This window comes from Cupressus sempervirens, chromosome 9, assembly GCF_028749045.1.
Source record: "Cupressus sempervirens isolate cs-2001-9-10 chromosome 9, ASM2874904v1, whole genome shotgun sequence".
Taxonomy (NCBI): domain Eukaryota; kingdom Viridiplantae; phylum Streptophyta; class Pinopsida; order Cupressales; family Cupressaceae; genus Cupressus; species Cupressus sempervirens.
In genome coordinates, this window is record NC_143126.1 from 614,585,024 (window position 1) to 614,612,257 (window position 27,234).

At 32.7% G+C, this 27,234-nt stretch overlaps 1 protein-coding gene across 1 annotated transcript in view; it reads right to left on the reverse strand.

The window, feature by feature from the left end:
* The window catches only part of LOC149540194 (major allergen Pru ar 1-like), an 86,901-nt gene that overhangs the window by 23,512 nt on the left and 36,155 nt on the right, over nt 1–27,234 (reverse strand). The window contains exon 2 of the mRNA XM_089802667.1: nt 10,401–10,407. Within this exon, the coding sequence (XP_089658793.1) occupies nt 10,401–10,407 (7 nt within the window). The remainder of the gene's footprint in view (nt 1–10,400; nt 10,408–27,234) is intronic.

Here is a 27,234-nt window from a genome sequence, read left to right on the forward strand (position 1 = left end):
AAGTGTTATCTACCCACCCCTTTAGCATGTTATCTCTTATTTAGATAACATTTAATTATTTAGTTTGTATTAGGTTGCTGACCTCATCGTGGCTTTACTTTCTCTAATGTGTAGGGTTATAATTGATCCCATATATTTCAATCTAGAGTCTATGAGCATTTTCTTGATAGTTAAAATTTGGTATTACTCATGCTTATACAATAAGCCTACATGCATTAATAGACTCACATAACCCTAATTTAGTAGTTTCCAATAACACTTCCACCATTTAAATTTTGTTCATACCACCATATTTAGATTGACTCATTCCTCGATTAGGGTTCTATTCCTCATAGTAGGTTGAGATACTCTCTTTCTTTGTATGCTTCTCACTAACTCTCTCTTGTTGAATAGCTTCTCACATTAGTAATCCCATCATTTGAGGTTCCAAAATGTTACTTGTAGATTCCAAATTAGCTCTTGTTTTCTTTTTGACGATTACTTGGAACAATATATTTTAAATCCTTAATAGGTTAGAGGTATCCCAATAACTTGGTAACATGATATACTCTTTAAGTGTTACCTTCCTATTTACTCACCATTCATTTTATCTATTCAATATTTTAATCCAAAGGTACAAAATTAGATTATGAAGATCATAGGCTTCTTTTACTCATGTTTGAAAAGTTTAAAACAATACTAGTTTACCAGATCACCTTCGTACTGGATATAACTGCAATACTTCCATGAGTGACTGGGTCAAACAAAATCTAACTTCCACTATGATGATGAGAAACACTTTCTTTTTGACTTCTAGGTTAAATGATCATTTCTACTTTCATGATTCAAAGTTCTTTTAGGGTTCTTAATTTAGTTTTCCCTCAAGGTGATTGTGTTCAATATAATTTTGATTTATCAATGAGATCATAATATACTTTAATATAACATTCTTCATCTAAACATTCATTTTGAGTCATTAAGACTGAGTTATCTAATATGGTTAACCATTTACATTTGTTAATATCGGTACAAATTTTACTTAGGCTCAATTATTGGTGTCACAGTTTAGAAGGAATACATTTTCTTATCAAATTTTTGCAAGGGGAAATCCCTACTTTGTATAGTAAAATTTAAATGTCGACACTTATCATGGAACCAGTATTGCCCAAGTGTCACGAAACTAGGTTGTGATACCAAAACGTCATGCCCAAAATACAGGGGCAAAAACACATGTAATTTTCTTTTAATTTTCTTTTTTACAGATTAATAACACCAGTAAGTTTGATATGTTTGTTTGCACATGTTAAAGTATAGGTATAATGTAAAACAGATACAGGTTCTCCTAACAATGTCTTGACATTCTATTTAAGTTTATAATCATCATTTAGGAATAAATTGTTAAATTAAACTTTCATTATTAAATTGAATAATTAAATTAAACAATCCAATTTCATTTAATTAAAATATCTAACACATTGTTTCTTTTATTTACTTTTAAAATATTATATTCACAAAACAATAGTATACTAGGCCCACTAGTAAACATAATTTAGAATTAAATTTTTATAATAACTCATAATTGAATCTAAGATAAACAAAACTTCTTTTAATTTAATATATTCATAACAATTATAATTAATTATGATCCCTAAAAAATAATTCCATATTAAATTAAACTAATTCATTGTCTTTATACTTACCACATAAACATGTATAAAACAATAATTAAATGAAATTTAAATTAAACTAAATAAGAAATCATTCATCTAACTCTAATAACGTTTAACATTATTTAGTTTAAATATACTAAAATCTAATTCAACAAAACACTAACTACCTTTAACTAATAATAAAATAAATTCTAATAATAAAATATACTAACAAAATATCTTAACCTAACTAAAACTAACTATCTACATAATACTAATATTTTTAAAATAACACTTATTATATTTTATTAACACTAAAATTTAAAATAAAAAAACTAGCTAAAATACACTTAACTAAAACTAAACTAAATTAATTACTAACTATACTAAATTAATATTAAATTCTAAAATTACAATTACTAACTAAAACTTATTAAACATAGTAATTTAAATATAACGCTAAATTACACTATTATAATAAAATTAAAAACTAACAAATATCTAAACTACAAACTACCTATCTAACCTAACCGCATCCTATCAAACCCACTCCTACACTCCCTATCCAATCACACATGAACCAAGGTGGAATGAGGAGATACATTTACAAAGTGGGTTAAGTTTATTATTTTATGCTTTGAAACTTCCCCTTTCAACAAGCTATGACCAAACAAGGAAAACGAGTGGGGGTGACATCATCCTAGGTGATGTGATGACACCTTTTTCCATCCAATGCCTGGGCAAGAGATAACATAAGTTAGAGGGGTGGGTAGATGGGACTTTATGGGGAAGGGTAGTTATTTCATAAAGTTTATTTGGTAGGATATATATATATATATATATATATATATATACTTTATGCATTATTTATTTATTTATAAATTCCTTTTGGTGTTAATTAAATTGAACAATAGATTTGTGAAGAGAATCCCACAAGAATATTCTCTATTTGGGCAAGGGATTAATTCTTTTTTTTTCCCATACAAAATCCAGAGAGTATTTTTGCTCTTGGGAGGGTTTTTTTTTTTTTTTTTTAAGTCCATATTTTTTCTAAGTGTAAATTTTTCTAATGCAATTTATTTTTTTTGACAAGGGGGTGTATTTTTTTTATTAGATTTATCACATAGGATTAAATGTAATTCCATAGAATTTGAATAGCATTATTTAACTTTCTCATCCTTATGAATAATTACAAAATTTAAGTACTAACCAAATATGAAATTTCTCAACATATTTTAAACTTAAAATTGCATGATTGTTTATCATCATTTTATCTAATTAATCCAAATCAAATAGATATGATTACGAAACATCAGAATGTTACTCTAAGGTAAACATCATCTCATCTGATTTATAAGTACATATGCAAAAACTGAAATGAACTAGAAATATCATAAGCAAGGATATTACTCAATCATTTTTTTTCAACCACTTGATTCAAAGGCTCTGCTGGGAAAGAACTAGGAAGAAAACCCAACATTGTTGTCATTTCCACAATAAGCTAACAATAACATTTTTACATAAGATTTCAATCCTGAGGAGAAATCTCCCAATATAACTAAAATCCATTAACCATTTTGAATTTCCTTCTTGGCCCTTAACAAGGGATCCATTACAAATTTTATAATACATCATGATGATCATGGAGAGAATGAAAGTTGACTGGGAGAAAACCAAACTCAACATGAAGATAGATTCATACATTCACTCCCATTCCAAGTTTGCATAAAAGGATCAACATTGAACCAAACTAGGGAGAAGGTGGATTTTTTCAACAAGAGACGTTAGACACAACACCATAACAGGTGCCCTTTCTAGGCTAAAACTCAAGAACTTTTGTTCTTCCATTCTTACAAACCAAAACTGAAAATGTGGTTTGTGCTGACAAGTATGGGCCCATAACACCCTACCCTCTCTCCCTCTTCTTGTCCTAAGAATAGACTCTACACTGTCAGAGTCCAACTAAAGACCTTCCCCTGTACATGGCTATTTTTTCCCTATCTAAGGGTGAGTAATGCCAGTACAACTCATACAATCCCTTTGAAATTCAAAGCAAAAAACAAAGGAAAACATTTAAGAAAACCTATTTCAATCCTTCCCAACATATTCAACATGCACACGAACATACATATGCAAACATAATAACTTAAACATGCAACAAAACATGAACAACATGAGCTGAGGAATTCCTACCTTCAAAATTGGGTTATGGCAATTGAACAAAATTGAGATGAGCATTCCTTCTTTTTCCTTCTCCTTCAATCTTGAATTCCACTCTAAAACTAGAGGTTGGGTGAACACTCAAACCCTCTCAATTTTTTTTTAAAATAAGATCCTAAACTCAACCACTCCAAAAAGCAATAACTCCCCCACTTGCCTAAAAGTTCTAGAGTCTTCTAACTCAACTAGACATAAGACTAACCTCAAAGGGGAGTTAAAGTTATCCAATTCATGATGAAAATATTCAATTTTCGCAATAAAGGAAAATTGGGGTTTTTGGGTGACCATAAAAGTCAACTAAAGGGGCTAGAGGGGTTGAAAATGCCCCCAACTCATACCCATATTGCTTAGGTGCTTAGATTTCATGATTTTTGGCCTGAAGAACTAATTAGGGACCTATCAGAAGCTTGGAAATTTTAGGACTTTCTAACACCCTTCAAGAAAAATAGATTACTCAATAATCATGATTAGGATAATTAACCTCGATTATTAGCTAATTAGCAAAAAGATCACTAACCTATTCCAACTTAGATCTTTAGGTTACTCTATTAAACCTAACTATCATGCTGAAATGCATACACAAATTATGAGTGTCAAGCAACACTATAAAATTACTGTTATGAAACATTAACAATTAACAATTACAGAATGATACATACATTCAACTCATGATACTAATAAAATACGAATAATGGGGTTTGCATCTTTTGTTAGACTCAACCCTAGTTTCCACAAATAGTACATAGGGTTCAATTTTGTTTCTCCATTAGATTTTTTAGGCTAAAATATCCTGCACACTCATTGCTCACATCAATAGCTCAACAAAATCACATACATATATTCAAAACTTATCTAGATAGTTACGTAAATCAAAACATGAATCTTTCATATAATTTGTTGGCATTATGATACATTTTTGTCATTAGTTACAACACTTATTGGATTCTGAATGCTTACCGAGCTCTCACCGGAAGCCAAGCTTTACCTAGTTCTCAGTGTTTACCGAGTACTCAAGGTGAAAAAAGAAGTCAGTATTTATCGAGTAATCAAGGTGAACAAAGAAGTCAGTGTTTACCGAGTAATCAAGGTGAACAAAGAAGTCAGTGTTTACTGAGTGATCAAGGTGAACAAAGCAATCAGTGTTTACCGAGTGTTCAAGATAAAGAAAGGAATCAGTTTTGACCGAGTAAAGATGTACTAAGATGTAACCGAGAACTTCATGATAACTGAGCTCCTGAGGTTATCAAGGAAATTAATTTTTTACCGAGCTCAGACGGATATCAAGGAAACTAACTATCACCGAGTCACAAGGTTCTATCAAGTATTTCCTTTGATCACCGAGCAACAAGTATTCACCGAGTGACATCTCTTCTACCGAGTCTCCAGTGGTTACCGAGTTCAGAACTACTCAAAGTGTTTAGTATGAACCATGCCTTCACTTCTACCGAGTGCATCACGATGCCGAGTAATGCAGTGGACGCCGAGTATCAGAAGGACACCGAGTCAGTTCAGTGAACCCGAGTTTTTACCTTGGGCCGACTTTGTATAGAGATTTGCACTTGTTGTTTTAGCCGACCTTGCATGTATTGTTTAGCCGACCTTGCATGTATTATTTATATGGATGGTATATATATGCAATGTATTGTATCATTCAAACAACAGTTATGGCAATGGTAATGAGTGGAAATGTGAAAGTGTGAAAGTGCGAAAGAAATACATGCGTGCGAAAGTATGTGGGCTGAATTGTGAAGATATTCAGCAGGTCTAGTTTTGAAGCAGAAAAGTTTTATCTATCACATCAAGGTGAATCAGAGCATAGCGGATCTTATCAGCAATCAGTTGTAATCAGATCCACTGTTTCATTCTAACAGGTGAATCAGTTTTTGCAAATCCTTTAACAAGGTAGACTTAACAGTCTTTTGTAAATCTCCTAACAGAGTGCATACTTTATTGTATGTTTGGAAATCCTCTAACAAGGTGGATCTAGCAATCCTTTGTGCTCCTAACAGGGCAGATCACCAAAAGTGGTCATTGTAAGCCTTAACCGGCCAACTTCATACTGCAGTAACGAAGCTTGTGGGTTTCATCCCCACCCCAGTTTTACTTTCTATTTGGAAGGTTTCTGGGTCACCAAATCTGTGTGTTCAAGTGTTGCAAATGATTTTGTTTCATGCTTACAATAGGTTACTTGGATGAATGATGAATATATCAGTATACAGTTTTATTGTTTGAAATTTTAGAAGTTACTGATTCATCCCTCCCCTCTCAGTAACTTGTCATATCTTGAATATTTCCAACAATTGGTATCAGAGCTATAAGGTTCTCAAGATAAAAGCTTCACAGCTTGAGCAAAGATCAAGGACAATGGAGATATTCAGACTTGACAAAACTATTGAGAATGAAAAGCTAGATCTGAAAATGGCCATGGCTCAACTCAATGAAGCAAAAGAGTATCTTTTACAATCCTTGAAAAGAAGAAAAGAACTTGCAAAGAAAATGAATGACCATCAATATGTTGAAGAAAAGATTGAAGATCTCTCACCATCAAATAGTTCAGATGAAGCTGACAAAGCAATCAAAGAACTCTTAGAAAAGAATGGATCTCTGCAGGAAGAAGTAAGAAAGCTCAAAAGGGAACAAGGAATCCAGTCCATCAGGCTATGCGAAATCTTGGAGCAAAGGAACAAGGCAGCTGAAGACTTAGAGGTAAGGAATAATCAATCCTCTCAGCTTGAAAATCTTGTAACTCAATTATCTAATGCAAATGAAGAAATTATGAATCTAAGATCTGAGAATGAGATTTTGAGAAATGACTTAATTACTGAAAGACAAATCAATGCAAGCTTACAAAGTGATCTAATCTCTGAAAAACAAGTCAATGAGAGAATGGTAAAATCTCAAAAAGACATGGATCAATTGAATCTGCAAAATGAAGAAAACTTTCATAAACAAAATGGTAAAGCAAGCCTTGGATACAAGGAAGAAGGTGAATCCTCCAAGCAGGGTACTCAAAAGAATCAAAAACCTACTTGCAGCCACTGTGGTAAGTCAGGTCATACATCTAACGGATGTTGGAGCAATGGAAAAGACAAATTTAATGGAAAGTTCAACAATTGCAATCAGCATGGACACAAAGCCAATGAATGCAAAAGGAAACCGAAATTTGAAGGTAAATGTCACAAATGCCAAAAGCAAGGTCATAAGGCATCACAATGCAAATTCAAATCTTTTAATCCAATTGAACAACTTGTCAAAGCAATATTTGGTTGGGACTACAACACTTGGTGCAGATGTCATTATTGTGGAGAATATAGTCATACTGGCATAAACTGTGCAAGGCATCACCTAAGAAAAAGGGATACCACTGTAAGATGTTATACATGTACAGAACTTGGTCATATATCTAAAAACTGCATGAACATAAAGAAAGTCGAGGATGAGAAGAAAATCAAAGTAGATAATATTCGGAAACAAATGAAGCAGCAATGGATTCTAAAGTCTACCGAGGCAGATAATTCAAGTGATGGAATGGTCACTCAAGAAGTGAGTGACTCTCCCATTTCCAATTAAGACTCATCAGGATAAGACCAAGACTGTATCTACAAGCAATATCCTAAGCAGTCCTAGAATGAAAATATGATCAAATCAGTATTTCAGATACATCAGGATCATGGTCGGTACATGACCTTACCGAGCTCAGTCGGGTGCAATAAGGCTTCTTTCACCAAGTTGCACTTACCGAGCATGGTTGGTTCCTCTCTTACCGAGTTAAGGACGGATTAACTTATTTTCTCTTGGTCACCGAGTTGCGAAGTTTAAGCCGAGCTAGTGGATGACAGCCTGTCAATCGCAGCTACCTCCGTGCTGAACATTAATGACGAATTTTTCATCAAAAGGGCAGATTTCAACCTCATTTTTTCACGGCAAATTCGAGATTTACAAAAGAGGGCTTTCAAGCGAATTCAAGTGAGTTGAAGAAATTTTCCAGCGAAGTATTCTTACAAAATCTTCTTACTCATCGAGCAGCAATGGCTTTCGCAAGCACCAGCAACAGCAAGGCGAAGAAAGGATCCAAAATGCTTGTGAAGGGAACGGAATGGAAGGCACCGACGTTCAAGCTTGTTCCTACCATCGCTGAATCACTCGACCCGCATGGAGCTCAATCATAGATTCCTCCAAAGGTACTTCTAATCAATGATATTCGTACTCATTTCAAGTGTACTGTGCAAGAAATAGGGACACTAGATATGGATAGCACCCTAGCCGAGTTATGCGTGGATGGAACCCTAAAATCTGAGTTCAAACATTTGGAAACCAAAGGCTTAACCCATATCCCGCATTTGCCAAGAAGTTTCCAAGTGAAATGGGTGAGGTATATCTTGAGCTGAGTACATAATGGTCAGTTGTGGTTGGAACAACCAGTTTTGATAACCAAGAAGATGATTCACAAAATCACGGGTCTCCCAATACTCAGCAAAGCCAAAACCACCAAAACCCTAGGACAGGATGAGTTATAGAAGAAAACCCAAGCCGAGTGGGATGGCAGAGGTTTAAAACTCAACAATGTTTCAGATATAGAACTGAAATTTGGTATTTATGTTATTGCATACAAACTGTATAGTTCCAGCAGGCTGAATAGTGTACCTTGCGAAGCTGTAGATTTGGCATATAAAATTGTAAAGAAAAATATGGAGTTTGACCTAGCTGATGTACTATTAAAACAATTCAATAAAAACATGGAAAGCATAAGGACTGCAAAGACAAACCCTTGTAAATTTGGTTCTTTGCTAGTCTGTTTATTTTTCTATGTACAGAAATTCTTTCCATCCAAAGGTACAGTTGTATGGAGGAAAGATACTCCAATTTTGTATCAAATAAATGAATTCATAGTAGATATGGGTATGAATTTTGACAAAGTAATGGACAATTATTTTGAAGATTTCAAGGAAAGGATGAACAACAGATTCAGAATACCTCCAAAACTTGTTGAAGAGTATAAGGATGATGTCTGTTTCATGGTTGACTGTGACAAGGTATACATACAGGCAGTTAGACCCCGAGTTGCATGGGTGAAACCTCTTCCATATGAGGTAAATATTGATGAAACCAGGGATATCATTGAAGCACTGGTAAATGAGCCAATAGACCCAAGGCAACAAATTTTTGGTACTTATGATGAAGCAAAGGCCAGAATTGAACTAGAAATCAAAATTCCACAGGCCATCAGCAAAGGTAAAAGGAAAATGGCCAAACTAAAAACTGAAATGAGTTCTCTTATGGTCACCGAGGGAAAAGGTGAAGATAAAGAAAGTGAAGAAGAAAAAGAAGGAGAAAAAGAATCAGAAAAAGAGCAACCGGAAAAGAAGAAAGGCAAGGTAATCATTACCAAGCCCAAGAAGCAGCCTACTGCAGTATTCACTCGGAGAACGAGAAAAGGTATTCAGGAACCTGTATTGGTCAAACCTGCACCTACATTCGAGAAAAGGCTCAAAACATTGGAAGAAGGAGCTGGCATTGCAAATTTCAAGGCATTGAGATTTGAGACAAGGACTGATGTAGAGAAAATGCAAATTGAGGAACTGGTACTTAACAAAATGGGAAAATGGAAATACTCCCCGGACCAGATTGCTCCTCATATCTCTAAAGAACTACTGGAGAGAGTACAGCCAAGATGGGAGTTAGCCACCAAGACGGTAAAAGATATATATGAGCAATCCCTGAAGAATCTTCGGCCTAGTCTCACTGGAGCAGAGGTAAAATCTGAATTGAAAACCTATGAAGGTAAAATGATGATCAGATTCCACACTTGTTTAGTTTTGATCAAAGATATAGAGCATGTTGTAAATGATGCTACAAACATGTGGAAAAACATCTATCATCTACATAAGCCCAGTGTAGACCCAGTAGAAATAAAGGATGATGACAGCGGCAGCAGCAGTGATGAATCAGATAGCACTCCATCCATCACAGTTACACCAGGAGAGTTGCATGCAATGATGGAAGAAAAGGACGAAGAAGACAAAGAGGAAGAAGCTGAAGAGGAAGATAAGGAGGATGATACGGTAAAAATTGCAGCAGCAGTTATTGCATCCCTTCCTCACTCCCCAGACAAACCTATGACATCATCAAGGTTGGAGTCAGCTTCAGCAGGTTCATCTACACCAGTTTTACCATCTACACCTGCCATATCTCAGCTCCAGGTATCATCAGTGGAAGTGACTACCACTTCATCTACCGAGCTGCATCCCTCTTCGACTACTGAGCTGCACCCCTTTTCATCTACCGAGTTAGCCTCCTCGACTCCATCATTTTCATTTGGTATTACTGTAAGTTCTCAAATTTTGACAACTCAAATTTGTTCTACAATTTTGTCACCATCTACTTCAGGCACAGTGAGCTCAGATACTATATTACCGAGTATATCACCATTTTTGGCCAGCACTCAAATTTTTGACCCTGTACATACTTCTATTGGCACTCAAACCTCAAACATCCCAGTTTTTACTGCTAGTCCTTCTATCTCTACTGTTGTGTCTATTCCAAAGGTCAAACCAGTCATCTCAGAAGTCAAACAAAAGCAACCATTAAGACTTATGATCACTGGAAAGGAAATTCTTGAAGACATTGACTTGGACACAGAGATAGTAATTCCAAAGATTGACTTTGATAATGCTACCATTGAAGAAATGAGGTATGCTAGTCAACTTATTGAGAAAAAGGCTACTCAGATGCAGTTAAGATCAGAAAGGGATAAGGAATATAGGATAATTGAGGAAGCCCAGAACATAATTACTGAGGCTATAGGTGTTGATGTTGATACTTCTCAACACATTTTGATTCAACTGGAAGAGGCAGTTAATAAATTCAATGAAGATGCCTCTGGACAAGAGAAGCTAATTGAGCGTGCAGAAAAGAAATTTGATAATAAGGTATTAGGGCACATTGCCCAGAACATTGCAATAAATCAGGTTGCATTAACCTCAGTTTTGGCAGATATGGAAAATTCTTTTAATAATGTAACATCTCTTTTTGCTAAACTTTGTGATGTTACCGAATACACTAAAGGAATAAGAGAAAAACTAAATAAAATTGATGAAGATCTGAAGGTAAGCGCATAGAACTTGAAGCTTGACCCCAGTTCAAGCTCATCTCATCACCTCAGAATCAATTTTTTGTCAGAGAAGCAGGCAGAGCTGTTGAGGGAAGAGGCAAGGATCTGATCTACATTGATAGATATCCAAAACATGATCCTTCCCATCATGGATTCAATGCAGAAGCATATTTCACATTCAAAGACATTAATCCATGATAATAACTTCTCCATTGCAGATCATGTGATTGAACTTTCGGCTGAAGTTCAAATAGCTCTTTCTACCTGCAAAATTTTGCAAGAGAATTGGGATAAGACTCTCCAACTTATTCTTCAGGTACATTCAGAGTTCATCTCTCATTTTGGTGTTTCCATATAAGTATATATATTCTTTATTCTTTGGCATTATTGTCAAAAAGGGGGAGATTATTTTTGGATATGTATACTATGGGTGAATAAGTGTTTTCAAAAAAAAATTTACAAAGGAAGAGATATACAGCTCATGTAAATAATGTATGTACATTCTATGGGGGAGTTGTATATAACAAAGCTATTCTATGGGGGAGTTGTATATAACGAAGCTATGTATATTCAGAATCAGTCATCAGCATGTCAGATAAATTTTGTCTCATAATTGTTTTTTTGTCACTAATGCCAAAGGGGGAGATTGTTGGCATTATGATACATTTTTGTCATTAGTTACAACACTTATTGGATTCTGAATGCTTACCGAGCTCTCACCGGAAGCCAAGCTTTACCTAGTTCTCAGTGTTTACCGAGTAATCAAGGTGAACAAAGAAGTCAGTATTTATCGAGTAATCAAGGTGAACAAAGAAGTCAGTGTTTACCGAGTAATCAAGGTGAACAAACAAGTCAGTGTTTACCGAATGATCAAGGTGAACAAAGCAATCAGTGTTTACCGAGTGTTCAAGATAAAGAAAGGAATCAGTTTTGACCGAGTAAAGATGTACTAAGATGTAACTAAGAACTTCATGATAACCGAGCTCCTAAAGTTATCAAGGAAATTAATTTTTTACCGAGCTCAGACAGATATCAAGGAAACTAACTATCACTGAGTCACAAGGTTCTATCAAGTATTTCCTTTGATCACCGAGCAACAAGTATTCACCAAGTGACATCTCTTCTACCGAGTCTCCAGTGGTTACCGAGTTCAGAACTACTCAAAGTGTTTAGTATGAACCGTGCCTTCACTTCTACCAAGTGCATGACAATGCCGAGTAACGCAGTGGACGCAGAGTATCAGAAGGACACCGAGTCAGTTCAGTGAACCTGAGTTTTTACCTTGGGCCGACTTTGTATAGAGATTTGCACTTGTTGTTTTAGCCGACCTTGCATGTATTGTTTAGCTGACCTTGCATGTATTATTTATATGGATGGTATATATATGCAATGTATTGTATCATTCAAACAACAGTTATGGCAATGGTAATGAGTGGACATGTGAAAGTGTGAAAGTGCGAAAGAAATACATGTGTGCGAAAGTATGTGGGCTGAATTGTGAAGATATTCAGCAGGTCTAGTTTTGAAGCAGAAAAGTTTTATCTATCACATCAAGGTGAATCAGAGCATAGCGGATCTTATCAGCAATCAGTTGTAATCAGATCCACTGTTTCATTCTAACAGGTGAATCAGTTTTTGCAAATCCTTTAACAAGGTAGACTTAACAGTCTTTTGTAAATCTCCTAACAGAGTGCATACTTTATTGTATGTTTGGAAATCCTCTAACAAGGTGGATCTAGCAATCCTTTGTGCTCCTAACAGGGCAGATCACCAGAAGTGGTCATTGTAAGCCTTAACCGGCCAACTTCATACTGCAGTAACGAAGCTTGTGGGTTTCATCCCCACCCCAGTTTTACTTTCTATTTGGAAGGTTTCTGGGTCACCAAATCTGTGTGTTCAAGTGTTGCAAATGATTTTTTTTCATGCTTACAATAGGTTACTTGGATGAATGATGAATATATTAGTATACAGTTTTATTGTTTGAAATTTTAGAAGTTACTGATTCACCCCTCCCCTCTCAGTAACTTGTCATATCTTGAATATTTCCAACAATAATTAACTATTTAATTCATTTCTACTCATGTTTAATCATTAGTAAACACTGTATAATCAATATAACATAACTTATTCATTAATTTAGATTAAAATACTAGAATAATCATTGTTAGGCATGCATATACCTAACATTATAAACATCACCAATTAAGGAATACTGGACTATTTGAAAGCATCAAACCTAACCATCGAGGTACCACTATCAACACCCTTATCATCAGGTGAAAATGCCTCATATCTCTATTAGTGAAATTTTAATGTTTAAATAGTCGAGATAATGCAGTAGTTCCTAAATCACTGAGTATTAAACATGGATGTATCAACTACTTTCAATTTCATTAGGACATTCACAACATAAAACATTACTTCATATCCATTCTAATATCCTACAATAGATTTAATAGAGAAATTCATATTTAATAAGTACATGCAAGGAGGGACCTTACACTTTCCTTTCCAAAGAACTAACACTCTGATACTAATTGTTGGAATTAACAATGGGAAAGTAAACTCTAAGAGAGGGGGTAGGGTTGGGGGGTTAATTAGCACTTCAAAAATTTAACCATAAAAACATTCACCTCACATCCATCTCATAATTTTCATGTCATTGAAATAGCTAGCTACACATATTTATCCATAGTATGGAAATAATTAACACATGAAACAATAAATTTGTTACCCAGAAACCCTACAATGAGAAGGTAAAAATGGAGTAGGGATGGCACCCACAAATCTTCACTAATATATTTATAAAGTCTATCCAATGAAGGTTACAATTGTTTGATCATAAACTATGATCTACCTTGTGAAAGGTTTTCCCTATTAAAGGCTTACAAAGACTATTAAATCTTACCCTGGTAAAGGATTTGAACACCTTGTTAGAAGTGTGTCTAGTTAGAGGACTTCAATTCACAATAAAATAAGCTCACCCTATTAAAGGATTGACAAAAGCCTTCTAGGACTACTTAGTTAAGATATTTTACTGATTCATCTATTAGAATATTTTAGGCTTGATCCTTCGGTTAGCACCTTTCTACTAGATATTAGATCTCCTCTTTCCTGATGTATACTTTATCCTTCTAATAAAATGTATCACTTATGTTCTCTCTCTACTTTCCTCTTATCTCTGTAAGTGATTCTATAGTTCATAACATGATCACAACCTTCTTAGTCACCATGAATGCTCTCTTTATGCTTAGCATTCACCCTTCTCTTCTCATCTATGCATACAAACTCTTTAGGGGTTTCCCTCAAGAAAACTTAGGTGACCTAGGGTTAGGTAGGAATCAATGATTACAATTCACCCTTTTTTTTCGCTTAGAACATCCCTTGTTATAACGTATGCACTGCATAGGGATTCATAATATAGCTTCTTATATATCTTCTAGAATCTTAAAACAATCCTCAAGTTGGCTAAAAAATGGTTTACAGAGGATTTTGTGCCATTACAAACAACTATATCTTAAAAAAAATTTCCAACACTTGAAGTCTTTTATACTTGGCATGTATTACATCTTTAATGTTGTAACTCATCTCCTAAATCCATTGACATCCACTATTCACTTTGCATCTGAATCACTCAACATGGATTAGCTTGCTCATCACTGGAGTGACTCAGCACATACTGTATATTTTTCTCGACATGCATTATGTAGTATCTTATGCTCGGCATACACTACTTGCTCGACATGCACTAAGTACTGTTAAGTAATGACTTTTAAGTGTATTTTCACTCATATGTCAAAACCAAAATGAGATCAACAAATTTTCCTTGCTCAAGGGGGGTCATTTTCTTATGATGATGAGAGTTAAGGCAATTTTGATGTGCCCTTTAGGTAAAAACATTTACAGAAGGAATGGAACCCAACGAACTTCCTCCAAAAAAAACCTAATTTTTATGTTGGAGAGATGATATATCACATAGCATCGTCCTCATTACATGGTTTTGGCCTATTTTCCATTGATAACATAAAGATCTCTTACAATAAGGTTATTGAATTGACAGAGTATGCCAAACCTTTCTATGATTACAATAGTTGGATGTAGATTGTTAGATATAAAAAAATTATGTGTAGGTGTGCACTTGTAGAAAATTGAATACAACAAAAATTTAGTGAACAAAGTAAAATAGTAGATATATATACATTGATAGAAGGCCAAAAGCATCAGGGCATATTGCAGATTTTATAAATAGTACACAACCTGTATCAACTAAGAAGCAATGCAATTGAATATTTGAGGTGTGCGAGGGAAATCATGTATTTGTATGTGCAATAAAATCAATATGTAGAGGTGAAGAGCTTCTTATTAATTACAATTTGAATTACATAGATACAAATAAAGCCACTAGCATGGGTGAGGTGGTACATACTATGCATATTTAAAAATAATCTCCAATCAATGAATCCAACACACCATTAAATTTTGATGTTTTTTTTGCTAACTTAGAATAATAACACATGTGTTTTAACATGTCTCAATGATTTTTTTTAAAAATATATGGCTATAATATGGATCAACAACCACAAGATACACATGGTTGTAATGGTTCTCATGAGACTTCTTCCTAACATGTAAACCACATTGTTGTTGTACAAATTAGATACAAGAAATATGTTAATGCATATTTTTTATTATGTTTTATTCTTCACTACTATTTTGGATTGATTTTAAATATAGCGCTAGCATTATTATTCTTGCAAATAAGTGTTGGTCAGGAAAAGGTAAAGGAAACAGTAGTCCACGAGGAGCTACGTGATAAGAAAGATGAATTCATCATTAATTTTGCATCAACCATTGATCCTATGGTTGTAGTGCAAAAGGTGCTTCGTGATTTAACAAGAATGGTAAATAAATTGGCATCAACTTGACCTCAGACTCCTAAATACAATAAATGGAGGATGAGTTGATGCATCTAGTTTAGACATATATAGTAAGTATTCATGTAGTTTTTAACTATAACATAAGTTCAATAACTATTTTTATTGTATACTCTTTTATTTATGTCATTAAATAAAATAAATATGTGTTATTTTTAAAAAGTATGTTGAGGAGTTACAAGAGTGATGCCCCAAAGGATGATACTTTAGGTGGTTCAAGTACATCGCATGTTCTATCCTACACTTGTATTTTTCTTGAACAATACTGTTTTTAATAGCTATAACAATCTTGTTTTATTGTGCTCTAACAATCTCATTTTTTAAGCTCCTACCATAGATCCTTTGTCCACTATGCCACCTACTACAAGGAACAAAACCAAAGAGGTAATGCTAATTGCAAATTTGGCAACATGTATCATGGCCACAGATGCAGTGGTAACGCCTATTGGTAAGTAGATTCATCTTTCTCTCTCATTTTTCATGTGTTTATTTCACTTGAACTATTATTTCGTAGGGGGAATTTTGTAATATTGGATTCATTTTATGTAGGAGTTGATGATGACATTCCTTGGGGTACCTGTATTAGATGTACGAGAACACTAAAGAATTATGATCAATTGCTTACGAGAAATGAAAATGGTCTTCCCCTGAGAGTATCCCAAGTCCCAGGTACTTTAGAGATTGATCCTTTATTTTACTATAAAATCTTATACTCATAATGAAATGCACTAACCTCTCATGTACTCCCTTGCAATAACTATTAATCCCATTATTATTTTGTAGGGAATAATCTATTTTATGAAAAATTAATGATGAATGTTTCCATATATTTGGGTTGACCATACGTACATGGTATCATATTTTGATTTCATTGATATATCAAGTTTCCTTTGATCAAAATTTTCAAGTAAATTAAAAGGTAGCTTCAATTCATTTATGAACCTAACATTTTTTTTTTCTTAAAAGGTGGAATTTGCAAACTAAAGAGTTAAAGGATAAACTCATTGATTTCATGACAACACATTTTATACCCAACATCTTTCAAAGACTTAGCCTCCTTGAGAAAGATGGCCAAGATTTGAAGTCTATTAGGTACAACTATAGGACCCAAATGAAAAACAATCCTTGTTATGATTGCACCCCCTGTATTCCTATTATTGAGTGACAACTAATTGTGTGAATCTCTCAGTTTTAGGCAATGCAAAAGTAGGTCATAGTTCAATATGCAATCTTAATTCATATGCATAAGATATTAGGTGAAGCTGAAAAAATCCAATAGCTTTTCCTTTTTGCTAGAGGTCTTTAATTAGGTATTTTAAGTTATAGACCATCACAAAAATTGTAACTTTAACTCTTTGGGTAAGGGTAATTACCTCAATATGCAAGCAAATCAAGACTTTTGATGTCTTGGCATGCTAAGGACATTCTCTCATCCATAGCAGCTAGAGATCTAATGTTCATGATGGTTTATAACTTAAAAACTTAATAAAACTATTAAATAAATGTAAACATGGTGGGTTTATTAATCTCTGCCTCTTGTCCATGCATATAGAATGCAGTTACACGTGCATTCTCAATTCAGAGTGGCATTCACAAGTTTATCAAATCAATGGTATAATGCCATTCACATCCACAATTTTGCATTAGTAAGTTTAGTTAATTGCTAGACTATTGTTGCAAACTATACATATGCTTAAACTTAAGATTTCAAAGCTTGTTCATTAGAATATGTAAATTTTTATTGTATCTACTATCAAACCAATAGAAAGAAATAGTGTACCTTTATTTAAACTCTGGTTTAAAAGTTACCCTTGATGCAAGTTAGGATGCCATTGTCACTCGAAGCTAACTAAGTTCACTTAATTGCTTCAACATTGATGAGTACATAGTCTTTGAAAGTATCCCATAGTCCACTTTTCAAAAACAAAATTAATCTCAATTTGACAATATGTTGAAATGTTATAGGTCCTTCTCAATACAAATGATTTTTCCTCTGTCTATTGTCACTAAAGTAGAATGGCTATAGCTACACAAAATGTATAAATATGTGCTCCCTGTACACCATAATTTTGTTGCACTCACCCTTTCAAGTCTCCATGAGAGGAAAGATCCTCTCACTATAAGATGTAATAGAGACATAAGATTATGTTAAAATGAAAATGGTTTCTTAACTAGGAAGAATTAACCTTTATTTATATCAAATGCGGTAGCTTCTATATAACTATATCATTAGATTCAATGTGTAGCATTTTGCACAAGTCAAATCTACATAGTAACATCATAAATTTGCAGGTGAACCTATATGAAGTAATTAGCAATTGATACCAATACTTACCATCATATATATAAATTAAATAATGTGAAAAAATATAGGCTTAGTAGCACAATATCTCAAGTATTTTACATAGAAAATTATCATGTTCAAGAACACTAAATATAAATGTCAAAAATATTTGTATTGCAACAAATGGAAGTGCGAAATTTTACAATATTAATAACTATTTTGAGAATCTTGTGCATATGAGTGTTCTTTTCTTGCATAATCAATGCTTAGATTAGTTTCCTTAGTGTGTTACCTCAACATTGAGAGGCTTTTAGTTTTTTCTTATTAGAATTAATAATTTCCATAGTGTTTGTAAAATTAAGTAATCTATTGTTTTAGGAAAAATGTTCTTGAATCATAAACACGAATTTGATTCTTATTTCAAAATTATGTTGCTTCTATATATCAAATTTTTTTGTAAATTTTCTTCTTCTTAAATATTATTTCCTCACTGGGCTTCATTTAGATTGCTTGGAAGAACTTTTTTCTCACATGAGTTATTGTGCAGGTAAAGTTGTGTCTAAGTTTTGTGCCAAGTTTCTAAATCAAGTTGTAAAAGTTGAGAATCATAAAAAAGGGTGATATATGTGAAAGCCTTCAAGTAGCATTTTTTAGGTTCTTTACTTTTCATCATTTTGCAATGAATTGATAACACATTTTTTTGTACATTAGAATTGGAGAAAGATTTTTCATTTCTTGATACACTTTTAATTAGATTTGAACTTCTTAATCTTATGATGGTTTGATCATCCAAATTCAACTTTTCTACAGTGAAAAGCGTATAAACTGAATTTCCTTTTTGAGAATCCAAATTGAATGAATAAGACAATAATGGAATGCCAAAAATAACTTGTCTCATGAACACTTTTAGAGGCATAAAAATTTATAGAATCATCAAAATAAATATTAAGTCTTTTTTACAAGTTTTCTCTAACTTGCCAATGAACCCCTTTAACCTTTCAAAATTTGAAATTGTGTAATATAATCACATTAAACAACCTAGTTGCCTTTTATTTTTGAGATGGAAGCCTAGTTTTTCCAAAAAGAAGATTTTTTCCTTACAACATTCCACAAGATGCTCTTGAAATTACAACCTATACAAAAGATGCAAAAACATGAACATGAGAAGAAAATTGGTTTTTGGTGATGTAGGATTTTTTGATAGCCTAGACTCTCTTGCATCACTAAACAATACTAATGTATTTCATGCATTGGTATCAACTACAAGGAGTTAAGGAAAGTGGGTGAAAATGAGTTGGGTTAGATTTGGTTAAGTTATTTTTATTTTTTATATTTAGTAGTTGACCCTCAGCTATAGATTCAAGTTTACAATGCCAAGTTTTACCTAGGAACAACATCAATAATAGATTACTAAACTAAATTTTCTATTGATGCCACCCATGAATCATAATTCAACTATTTGGGTTGAACTGTACTTCTAAATCTTCTTCTTATCAATATCTTTTTACCATGATACTTGTCTCATCACATTCTTAGTAGGTCCACTTATGGATTCAGAACCTTGAATGATAGGTGTTAGTCCTTGGGTGCCCATTGTTAATGGCTAGCAATTGTATAGCAGTGTTATGGTATGGAAGTTGGGTGAGCTTGACATCATCCACAACATACAATAAGTGTTACCATGTCAAATAATGAATATAAAAAATGTGGGGTAGAGTTGATAGGTGATTTTCCAAATCATTCTCTTCCTATCGATTGCCATGTGATAAGACCCATTAAGGATGAATAATAATTGAAACTATCACCTTCTTTAATTGTATCCATGGTGTGAAGGGAAAGTAAATGGTTAGTGAAGATAGTCATCCACTTTAAATTTGAGCACCCAAATTTTATTAGTATATTTTAACATTGAGAAATACAACTAATGTCTTGGTAGTTTTTAACTTTATCTACTTGCAAAGGAGGTGTAACAGTACTCGATAGACATATATAGAATTGGAATTGCAATGCTCATATTATGGCTTCTTATTTTGTGTCTTTTCATTCATTTTCTCAAAAAAATTCTCTCTCTTTCTTTAGTGACATTCCACAATTTCCACACATTTGAGTTATGTGGAGACTTTGAATAATTTTCATGGCATTGGGCTAGGAAATATTCTCATTCATTTGTAGTAATGTTGAGTTTAATAAGATGGTCTTAATCTTGATCTGAATTACAAGTGATTTTTGTTGTTCGGTTCAATACTAGCCTATCCGATAACTTTTGAAACACAATCACAATCACAAGACATTCACATCGATCTAGAAAATGATTTTGGCCTAGCAAAGATCTATATGTTGTAACTCATATCCCTTGTATCTTCATCTTGAATACCAAATTGCAGCCTATGCGGGTGGTTGGAAGTTGTTTTGATATTCTAGACAATAGGTTTATAAGATATCTAGTATCTGTATGATATCATGAGGTAATGGAATTAACATTTTTCTTCCCTATCTGCTTGAAATAAATGGAGTTCTCTCTTATTAACTTCTTGAATTCCTTATTTTTAAAGGAGATCTCAATTCTTAAATGTTAAACATTTATGAAACATTTCAAGGTGAGTAAGAATGACAACTAGAGAGAATACTGTGGCACTACCAAAACAACAATCAAATATTGGTAACACTAGTCCAATTACTGAAGTGAACAATAAAAAGAAAATGAAACATTAGGAATTACAAGCAGCGATTTTTTTAAAATTATTTAGCTATCCATCGCAATTGCAATGACATGTTCTAATAGGTAGTTTTTTCTCCCATAACAAAATTGTCACAACACTATCACAATTACAATGGCTAGTTCCAATGGTTCAATGTCACTTCCACAACACAACTTTCACCTGGACATTGCAATTAGAATGATATACTAGAAGATTAAGACTTGCACCATTGTGATGGTCCATTATCCCACTTGCAATGGTGTCAACATGAACTCTTGCCTCTTCCTTCTTCCAAGTTATGATAGTTTTATCCATCACAATTGTGAAGAAACCCCTTGTCATTGCAATTTGCAACAACAAAATTCTCATGACTATTTTATCTCTTGCACGACTAGTGGCCATCATAATTCAAGCCCAAATGTAGTAGTCCCTTGTATGGTTCCATGGTTTCAAATTTACTTTTACCACAAGTCATGTGATGTGAACAACCACTATCAATTATCAATCTATCACCTTTACACACATATGAGATTTATGCAGTTTGCTCATCTTCATCAGAATCTTCTTTTGTAGCAACATAGACAACTTCTTCATCATTACTTTCAAATTCATTATTAGTTTCTTCTTCAACAATGTAACAATATTTCTTATATTTGTCTTTGTAGTCCTTGTTTCTCCTATTGTCTCAGTCATCTCTTCTTCCTTTGTACATGCTTTCCCTTCTTTCATCCTTATCTTCTTTATCAGGACATCTTGCAGGAATATGACCAACTTTATTGCATGAAAAATATATTATAGGAAGTTTACCTTTTTATTTTCCTCTACCTCTTGGAACTCTTCTAGCCATCAGTGCTCCAAGCTCATCGAGTTCATCATTAGAAGCATCACTGTCACTTTTCAAATATTTTTCTTTTCCTTTCTTACTAAGAACTAATTTTGATTTGAAAGAAGATTCAATGGTGGTAGGGGTGAAATTATCAAAATTTGACATTTCAAAAGCAATAAACCTACTAATCACACCTTCTAGAGTTAGGTTATTACTAGGAGTACATCTCAATTCTTGTATTTGAAAAACCCTAATAGCATAAGCTGGAAGTATATTTCTCAATACCTTGTTGATCATAGTCTCATCATCAATCTTCCCATTTTCTCCTCTTATGTTTTTTACAAGCTTTTTGATTCTTCAACAATACTAGACAATATTCTCACCTTTCATCATTCACATTTCAACAAACTTACCTCTCAAGCTCTCTAATTTTTCCTTTAGGACATTTGTGGCTCCGACATAGACTGTTTGTAGTGTATCTCAAGTTCACTTTCCATTTTTGTAGTCTTTTATGACATCAAACTCGGCATAGCTTAGGGATGATGCAATCTTGAATATAACTTGGATGTGTACTGTCTTCTCTTTTAGCTCATGAGTTGTAAGAGGAATAACTATTATCTCCACATGTGCATTTCCATAGTGTATTTCACCATCTCCAATTCTTGCCAAATAAAACCTCATCAAATTCTCTTCCATGCAAGAAAATTCTCTTTGTTCAACCTTGGCACCTCCTTTTTGTACATCTTAATCTTTATCTTCAAGTACCTTCAAATTTTTCTCAAAAAGCACTAGAGCTCTGATGCCAATTGTTAGAATTTTTAGAATAGTTGAGAGGAGGAGTGAAATAATTATTCAAGGTCTAATGTACCAATTCAATAGTTAATCACTTCAACTACTTTAGATCTAAGCATCCATTAGCTCGGCCTCTATAGAAAACTATCAACAACATCAACTAGCAATCAATTGTCCTAATAATAAAAAACTAGTAGAATGTAAAGTATTAATAGTGAATCATAAAAAATAACATCCAAACAAGTTTTACACTAGGATTTAAAATGGAAATCCAAATTGAGAAAAAACAATAGTAAAATGTCTCCATTCTTTCACTCTTCTAAAGTAAGCTCTATTAGGAGCCAACCTTGTTAAACATTATAAAATACAATATTAAATATGACCTTGTTAAAGGATTTTATCACCCTATTAGGAGTGCCCTTGTTAGAGGACTTCAAAAAATTTCATTACAATTCCACCTTGATTAAAGGATATACATATGACTTTAAGGTCAACCTTGATTAAAGGATTTTAATATTGATACAATGGTTAGAAAATAATAGTGGGTTTTGATCTAACAGATATAAATCACTTTGCAAATATAGATAACAATTAGGCTCACATGTTAATGTACTTAATGGCCTCCAATTTCATCTTACTCTTTGATTTTCTTGGAAACCCTTCAAACAATCAATCTTTACCTCTGCACAACTCTTCTTAGTCTCCTACTTAAGTTTTCCAATCAATACCATCAACAACTACTCCAACCTCTTATGTTAGCCCTTGTACCTCATTAAATAGGTAATTCTAATCTTTTTCCACTTAAACACCACCATAGATCTTAGGTTTAGGTCATATTCATCAAATCCTTCCATCATTGTTATGTATTCTCAAATCTTCTTCATCAATCATCTAGATATGTCACAAAAATCATATATAAATGTGTCTTACCAATAAGGTTTGACATCAATGACAACATAATAATTGTCTTATGTGTAGTTTCCAATAGTACTGTCCATTGGAAGGTTTTTGTGATTTTTTCTTTCCAAAAGTATATTTGGAAGTGATTAGATCTAACTACAAAATAACTCTTCTCAACTAACTTTTTGCATCAATTTTATTTTCCTTCAATTTAGTTAGATGTTAGAGAATGAGGAGATAGCATGGTCACCTATAATAGTAAGTAACAACAATACATTTTTAAAAAATATCTGGAACATCAATGGCTTGTACTTATGTGAGTGAAGTAGTTGTATTGATGAAAGTTGGGCATACCATATAGAGTCCCACTGCAATCTAATATGCTACCACAACAATAGATGATATTCTTTTCTTTGATTGTTTAATATGGTTGTCATCTCCAAATTTTAGTTTGTCAAAGCAAGCAAGAAAAGGGTACACAATGGAATAATCATGTGCACAAACCCAAGCTTAGACCATGTTAGAGTTTTTAGTTTTTATTTTCTTAATTTTCCCCTGTAGTTTTTTTGTTAATGCATTCATTTTCCTCTTCGAAATATAAGGTGTCCTCTTTCTAAAGGAAACCAATGGTTCCCTAAAACTAGGTTTCTTTTCAAAAAGAAATAATTGTTTAATCTTATCTACAAAAAAACTTATGTTCATTAACACAATGTATCTTTCAAACTATTTCCAAGTAAAATAAAGTAAGATGTTCAGATAATCCAATATAAGGGAACATGTAATTCAATTGATTTGTCTTCTACGCCTAATTTTTAGTGAACTAATCATCCCTTCTTTTGGGATAAATAGAAGGCTCTAGAGTTTGAGCTTTGAAATTAGCTCTTGTAGTTGTTCTTTAATTTGGATTAATAGTATTGGCTCTATAGGAGATTGTACTCCCTCCACTTCCAACACTAGGTTGGGTTGAAGGATATTCAAAAGGAGACACATACCTTCTTGTTGTTCCAATGAGATGCTTATTCCTAAACTCTCTTACCTTGAGATGTGTAATATTATCATACACCCTCTCATTGATGAACTTCCATTGCTAATTATCCCTTGACCTGACATTGTGTTGAAAATATCACTAGCTCCTAAAATTACAAATGTCTCTCTTTTCTTAGCAAATAATTTTCCTAGCCCGATTAAAAACACAAGAAAAATCAACACAGGGGTACTCCACAGCATGGCATTGAATTCTTCTTTATGCATAGAAAGGTTTGATTTATACATTCCCACATAGCCATCACAATGGCCAAACAAAATGAGGCTTTTGGATTATCTGAGTTTTAAAAAAATTATTACATACATCAACTGAGAGGTATTTTTGTCCCAATCTTTTGTGTTTTATTCTTAAGATGCTAATTGGATTTGTAAAATAACAATTAAAAAGTGTTGATTTACTTCTCTCTAATGTGTGTGTTTGTAGTGGAATGAACATGAAACCAAAAAGTATTTCCTCTATTTCATAGAAGGTGAATGTGAATCAAAGGAAATTTTATTCCCAAGTAGTCACCACCAATAAAGCAACATTCATGAAACTATATTTTTATTTTTAATGTGCTATCCAATGACATGTGTACATTTAGGAAGTACCAATATGTGATTAGTTATTTAGAGAATATTGATTTACAATATTAATTTTTTTAATTGAGTAATTTATGTTTGGTAAATCCCACACATGTATAATATAAAATCATTACCCACATTTCACTGTGCATAGGTTTTTTTTTTTTTTTTTTTTTGAATTCTTTTATACCAAGATAACATGATTTCATGATATATCTCATTTTACTTTCAATAGGCTGTATGTATTTATTTTAATTTAGATATAAAAATATGTTTAATTAATCTAGAAAATGTATCTTTTTGTTTTGGTTCTCATTTCTTTATTTCCATCACTACCATATGAAATTTCTATGAGAATTTTTTTCCACAATTTTGTTTAAAACTATATACACATTCATTTCCATATATGTTAGTTCAATTTTCATTATGTTATTCAATTGTGAAAATTATATGGTGAAATATCAACCAATAAAGAGTAGCTGATAGCTAGAACTTCATATTTTTTTTGGAGATAATTTCTCTCTTGCAAACCATTTTCATTGCATCAGTTAGCACAAACTATTCACTAACTCTAAAAATTACTATGACAATTTGGCACCACCTGAATCATTTTGGATTTCCTTCTTTCTTAATTGAAATCCTTATCCATATTATTAATTTTACTTGTATGCAGTATGATAAGTTTAATAACTGCCCTTCTTTTATTATAAATCATGGGCTAATGCAATTGTTTGCAATCACAAATCGAAAAAAATATCAATCTCTACAAATCTTTGTATATTTATTTTATACTTTCTATTAAAATTAATAATAATTTTGTTTGAATAGAAACCTAACATATATTGAACTCTCCTTTTAGCTTTCCTTCCATACTTTGTTTTCACTTTTCTTAAACACTTCTATTCTCTTCCCGATACATCAGTTTTATAATGTGAACTTCCTCACATATATAGATTATTCTCTCCAACATTTGAAGAGAAATATTCCATCTAATATTAGAGTGAAGTATTATAAGTCTTTCACTCCCCCCAATTTATAAGCAAGAATTAAATCTTATACGGCACAGTGATACCTATCTTGTTTAATATTATTTCAATAACCTAAGGGATTGAATTACTTCGAAAACAATCAATTAAGTTACATCCAATCATACATTTTTAATTCTTACAAAATGAATATAGGAGAAGTTTGTTATATTTTACTCAAGTTACTCTCTCAATTACAGAAAGATATTGTTATAAAAAAATCTGAGGTATGACATCTTTCGTCAAAGATTATTTTTGGTTCCTTTTTGTAAAGATGATGCAAAATTTATAGGATTGATATTTTTGGAGTATTTCAAATACGTCAAGCCTATTATAATATACTACACATTGCTATATCTATGTGTATAAGCATTTGAGTCCTTAACTAGAGCCAAATATCTAAAAAGAAACAAGATTTAGCCTCATATATTTAGCATAATAATTACCCCTTCTAACTTGAACGACTATTTTAATTTTCAATACGAGGATAAAATTACCAATCAATATCTTGTGTGTAATGCTAATTAGAGAATTTAATAAAAATTTCAAGCAAAAGGTCAAAGCTTACAAGAACTATTTCATCAAATACACCATTAATGAGATTGTAAACTTAATATAAGATCATTATCTTATATATTTTTACTACAAGAGCCACTTGTTGCCTTCATTAACATAAAAAGAAGTGTGCCTTTTAAAATTTAGCTTGATGATACAATATTCAATTAAAAACATGTAATTGTTTTCCCATAGTTATCAATGTTCTCAAATTCAGGGGATGATGGAGAATATTCATTAAAATAAAATAGAATATTAATTTTTAATACAAACCATTCTTTTAAAAAATCATTATACTTTTCAAATAAGCATAAAGGTGGAAATGTTAATTAAATAACATAATTCTTAAATTAGTCAATAGTAAAATAAAATAATTTTGAAGGGAAACAATTTAGTGTTTAGAAATGAAATTAGTTCTTCAACCCTAAGTTCCATAGCATTTACAAGGTAAGGATAGAGTGACAAAAGATAATGCAATTTGGGGATGTCACTTTAGAGGGCCATTTCTACGGTACATATATTTATAGATTACTCACATTTTGGTTATTATCTGCAATTTTTAGCATATAAAATACTTATGTTTCTAGTCAAGATTCATAGCAACAGGTTATACATAGAAAAGAATATGAAGATAATATTAGGATTTAAGCTT